Below are 5,292 nucleotides of genomic sequence, written 5' to 3' on the forward strand. Positions count from 1 at the left end.
AGTCTCTGTGCTGACGTAAAATAAGATATCATCTCAGGGTCTGGAATGTATTTCCTCCCTCGCTCGATCAGGCTTAATTTGAAGTTGGAGGCTAAGGGAAAGGGGTTTTTACCTCATGCCAGATCTGATACAGCAGCACACACTGCCTTCATCTGCCTCAATTTGTCACCAAGAATGCATAAGAAAAAGAGATTTCCTTTCTTAAGATAGGGGTAAATTCACAGTCTGATAATAAAAAGTGCGGTATGTACGAGACACTATTTTCAGTATTTTCACACTTCAAAGGATGTGTAAGATGTATGTTAAACTATATAAAGAAAACTGTGGTTGGGGATGCAGTGATCTTAAGAAAACACTTTTTTGTGTTAGCTCTTGCATAAGAGGCCACAGCTTCATGCTAATTTCTGACAAATATTTACAGTACTGTGCAAAAGTCTTAAGTATATGTAAAAAAAATTCTTTCAAAAGGCTTTCAAAAATAATGAAATCAAAAGTTTCTAAATATTGGAAAAATTTACTATAAAGAGCAGTCTGACACACTAATGCAGAAAACACATAAATGAACATCTAAGACCAAATTTATATAAAAATTCTAGGGTGCCTAAGACTTTTGCACAGTGCTGTATGTTTGTGATCTTTAGCCTGCTATTTTACGACAGGCAATTCTCTGACCAGGCTAGAGCAGATTTGCCCTGAGTTTTAACAGGGGCTAATAGAGACAGCAGGCAGTTGACAGCCAATTCAGTCCTGCAGGGCTAGAGGCCAAAATCCTCAAGTTCCTCCCCTGTTCGAGAAAAGATCAAATGCTTACTGGAACAGTTGTGGAGTTGTTGGCTCTCCCATTCAGCCACTAGATGGAAACAATAGTCTTTTCCTCAGCACAATCACTTGAGCATTCATTTGTTGCATGTTATGCTTGATTCTCTGCGCTGGTTTGTCTTTGACAGCCAGGGGGTGATTTGAATTGGCATGATAGGCGAAAGCAACCCCCTTGTCAAAACAATTATGATCCCTCTAACCACAAACACACACGCACATTTTGTTAAACGTGTGTGTGGTTAGAGAAACCATCCCTCAGCTGGTCCATGCAGCTTCCAGCATCTGCCCTGCTGAAGTGTCCTTGAGCAAGACACTGAATCCCTACCAGCTACACGGCTGCTGTGATTATGGCTGAGGGAATTTCCAACTGGGATCAATAAGTGTCACATTACATGAAAATGTTGAGTAATAGTGACATCGATTCAGGTAATTCTGAATCACTAAAAATCCGCTGGGATTATAATTTTACCAGTAATGTGGCTGTCGTAAAGAACCATTGCAGGTTATTGTCTATAACCATTAAGGGGCAAAATAAGGAATTATTGTTTGATTCAATGCAATATTGTAAGCCCTCTCCTGATCGGGGATCTAGTGGAGGGTAAACCCACCTAAAATCTGATTACCAGCTTTTAGAGTTTACCCATTACTTTAGTGTTGATACTGTTAATTGGTAATTAATTAATTGTTACAGGTCATATTGGTTGTTAATATGGTGCCTCGTGATGATCACTGACCACTTACCACTGTATCTCCGCCCCCCCTTCAGAATAGACTCGTTTGAGGTATTTTGACCAGCCTCCAAAAAATGTCAGATAATTTTCCTTGTGTGGTGCGTTGCTTGCGCGCCAGGCGAATGTGCGCGTCACGGAGTGCCCACCCCCCTCTCACTGAAGTCCCGGAGAGCTGCAGGCAAACTTCAGTGTCGAGTCCGAAAGCACTGGATGAAGAGCGGACCAAGTCTCAGCCAAACAGATCCGGACCCACCGACACGAGAAACAGCCGCTTGAAATCTTCTTCTTTTTTCAATTAACAAGCGATCGATTCGAGGATTATGCTTAATTGTCGCTCTCGGTGTCTCGGTGGTTCGTTTTGATCCTTTTCCTCCATTGTTGGTCGAAGTTTCCGAGTCTCACGTTTTAATTACGGACATTTATCCCGATTGCGGGGGGTGTTTGTTTTTTAAGACGCTTCCCCGGCTCAGTAATTAAACTCTGACTTTATTTGTGTTTTGCGTCTGGGAATGTTTTTTGTAACGGAGCGATAACGCAAAATTGGGACCTGCCTTCGCAATGTGGAAATAGTGGGGAATCTCTCTTGACCCGAACCTGTATTTTTCACTTTTTGCATGGACATTGTTTCAGAAGACAGAGCTCCGTTTTTTGACACATGACTAAAAATGAGCATGGATGGCTGTCCATTGAAGATGGTGATTTTCCTGTGGTGTCTGCTGGTAATCTCTGGCTCCAGCTTTGAGATAGGATCCTATGATCTGGAGCGAGGCAGACCAGCCAAGTGCGAGCCCATCGTCATACCCATGTGCCAGGGAATCGGCTACAACTTGACCAGGATGCCCAATTTCATGGACCACGACAACCAAAAGGAGGCTGCGATCAAGCTGAATGAGTTTGCCCCGCTGGTGGAGTACGGCTGTGATGTGCACCTCCGTTTCTTCCTGTGCTCCCTCTACGCCCCCATGTGCACAGACAAAGTGTCCACCTCCATCCCCGCCTGCAGACCCATGTGTGAGCAGGCCCGGCAGAAGTGCTCCCCCATAATGGAGAAGTTCAACTACGCCTGGCCCGACTCGCTCGACTGCTCCAAGCTGCCCACCAGAAATGACCCCAACGCTCTGTGCATGGAGGCCCCCGAGAACGACACCAGGACCGAGTCCAAGAAGGGAGAGGGCATGCTTCCCGTCCCGCCCCGGCCCAGGCAGCCGGGCAGCAGCAGCGGGCGCGCGGCGGGCAGCCTGGGGTCCTGCGAGAACCCGGAGAAGTTCCAGTATGTGGAGAAGAGCCAGTCGTGCGCGCCGCGCTGCTCCTCTGCTGTGGATGTCTACTGGTCCAGGCGGGACAAGGACTTCGCCTTCATTTGGATGACGGTGTGGTCCATCCTGTGCTTCATCTCCACCGCCTTCACTGTCCTGACCTTCCTCCTGGACCCGCACCGCTTCCAGTACCCCGAGCGCCCCATCATCTTCCTCTCCATGTGCTACAACGTTTACTCCGTGGCCTTCATCATTCGCTCGGTGGCCGGGGCGGAGAACATCGCCTGCGACCGTGAGAACGGTGAGCTGTACATCATCCAGGAGGGGCTGGAGTCGACGGGCTGCACCATCGTCTTCCTCATCCTCTACTACTTTGGCATGGCTTCCTCCATCTGGTGGGTCATCCTGACTCTCACCTGGTTCCTGGCTGCGGGGAAGAAGTGGGGCCACGAGGCCATCGAAGCCCACAGCAACTACTTCCACATGGCCGCCTGGGGCATCCCCGCTCTGAAGACCATCGTCATCCTCACCATGAGGAAGGTGGCCGGGGACGAGCTGACGGGACTGTGCTACGTGGGCAGCATGGACACGGGGGCGCTCACAGGCTTTGTCCTCATCCCTTTGTCCTGCTACCTGGTCATCGGCACCTCCTTCATCCTCACCGGCTTCGTGGCTCTCTTCCACATCCGCAAGGTGATGAAGACGGAGGGCACCAACACGGAGAAGCTGGAGAAGCTCATGGTGAAAATCGGCATCTACTCCATCCTGTACACGGTGCCCGCCACCTGCGTCATCGTCTGCTACTTCTACGAGAGGCTCAACATGGACTACTGGAAGTTCCGGGGGCTGGAGGGGAAGTGCGTGTCTTTCCCTGGCCGCAGGAACGAGGACTGCTCGCTGGAGACGTCCGTGCCCACCGTGGCCGTGTTCATGCTGAAGATCTTCATGTCTCTGGTGGTGGGCATCACCAGCGGCGTGTGGGTGTGGAGCTCTAAGACGCTGCAGACCTGGCAGGGCCTGTGTAGCAGGAAGCTGGCGGACAGGACTAGTAGTAGGAAACCCTGCAGCGGCGTCAGCTGCGGCAGCACGCACTGTCACTACAAATCCCCTGCTGTGGTCCTCCACATGGCCAAGACAGACCCGCACTCAGACAGTCCCACGCACGTCTGATAGGGAACACACACACACACGCACACTGCCAAACTCATACACAGACACATACATGCAAACACACACACACACGCACACACACAAACCTATGCCCTGTGTAAGGAGCTGCTAAAAAGACTTGAGGAGATGAGTGGTTGAACTGGACTGTCAATTACTGCTCTGCTGTTGCCAAGGGACACACAGGCATCAGTGTGAGGAACTATCCATAAACAGTATTCAATGCATAAAGGGAAATGTTCAGTATTTGTTATCCATAGTTTTCTGTTACATTGTGTTCTGTGCAGTAGACATGCCCAGCATTGCAAAGAAAAGAGACTGATATGGGAGGTATCCTGGGAGATATTAGCCTGTTCTCCTCCCTGAAAGTGGCATGAATAACTGTATAAATTTGTATAAATGTTTTATTTATTGTAAATATATTTAATTTAAGTTTACCTTGGCTATTACCAGATCTGATGTTTAGGTGCATTCATTAAAGCTTGAGTACTGAAGGTCGAGGGAAATTAAGTGCCTTTTATAAGAACTCTGGTTCTGGCCTTTTGGAGGATAATAAATTGTGGAATTCATGTTCAACTTCCTTACTGCCTGGTTTTATTGTTGTTGTTTGGTAACGTATGCAATAGCTATACCCCTCTCCCAGTGGCTTATGATACATATTTAACAAATTTGAGTCTTAAACAGTTAGTTACAATTAGCAAATGTTCATTTCAGTCTCATCTTTGCCTCTTCCTGATTCTCCTATCATTCTGTTGCTGGGATTCACACATTTTTACAGTGGGACTTCCAAATGTGTTGTGTTGCAAGTGCATGCTACATCCCAGAGGCGTCCCCAACAATAATCCTCAAAGAGAATCATTGATGAATAGAGTGACAAACCGTGGCAAGTATTAATGTTCGCATCATCATCTTTAAAATGCAGGAGCAGTTCGCGGAAGAATATATTTAATTAATGGCTGTTTTAATCCTTCCCCAGAATCACTATTGTGCCCTCTCACTTTCTCTGCTCTGTTTGATCCCCATGCAAATACTCAGCACTTTGATCTAGGAGGACAAATCTGAAGTGGATTTCAGCCTTATTGCATGGATCCGCTGGCAGCTTTAAGTTTGGCACTAGCACATGAAATTGCGGTTGTCCATATAGGTGGTTTATAAACTGTTCATACTCAAGTTTATAAGTCATTTATGAGTCTATGTGTATCTGCTTGTGCTAGGAAGCTATATGTCTAATATGTTTGGAGAGAATTCCAATAACCAACTTAAAATGACTATTTTTAGCAAAATTTCCCAAGATCTATATAATGTTTTAATTGGTGATG

General features: G+C 47.1%; 1 protein-coding gene across 2 annotated transcripts; it reads left to right on the forward strand.

Moving 5' to 3' along the window:
- The first annotated feature begins 1,756 nt into the window (after positions 1-1,756).
- Positions 1,757-4,622, forward strand: fzd9b (frizzled class receptor 9b). 2 transcript variants are annotated; one of them, XM_071530082.1, is made up of 2 exons: positions 1,757-3,642; positions 3,688-4,622. In XM_071530082.1, exons 1-2 carry the CDS (start codon positions 2,216-2,218, stop codon positions 3,974-3,976), a joined length of 1,716 nt encoding a protein of 571 aa, XP_071386183.1. In that variant the 5' UTR covers positions 1,757-2,215; the 3' UTR covers positions 3,977-4,622. The 2 variants fall into 2 exon arrangements, with proteins under 2 accessions (XP_071386183.1, XP_071386182.1); XM_071530081.1 differs by having other exon boundaries at positions 1,757-4,622.
- Positions 4,623-5,292: the final 670 nt, after the last annotated feature.

This window comes from Centroberyx affinis, unplaced genomic scaffold, assembly GCF_046629955.1.
Source record: "Centroberyx affinis isolate AG114_WGS23_722 - 3 ecotype Tasmania unplaced genomic scaffold, CSIRO-AGI_Caff_v1 ptg001882l_1, whole genome shotgun sequence".
Classification (NCBI taxonomy): Eukaryota; Metazoa; Chordata; class Actinopteri; order Beryciformes; family Berycidae; genus Centroberyx; species Centroberyx affinis.

Coding starts and splice junctions, on each gene's coding strand:
- fzd9b (XM_071530081.1), top strand. CDS start 2,216: ATGAGCATGGATGGCTGTCCATTGAAGATGGTGATTTTCCTGTGGTGT.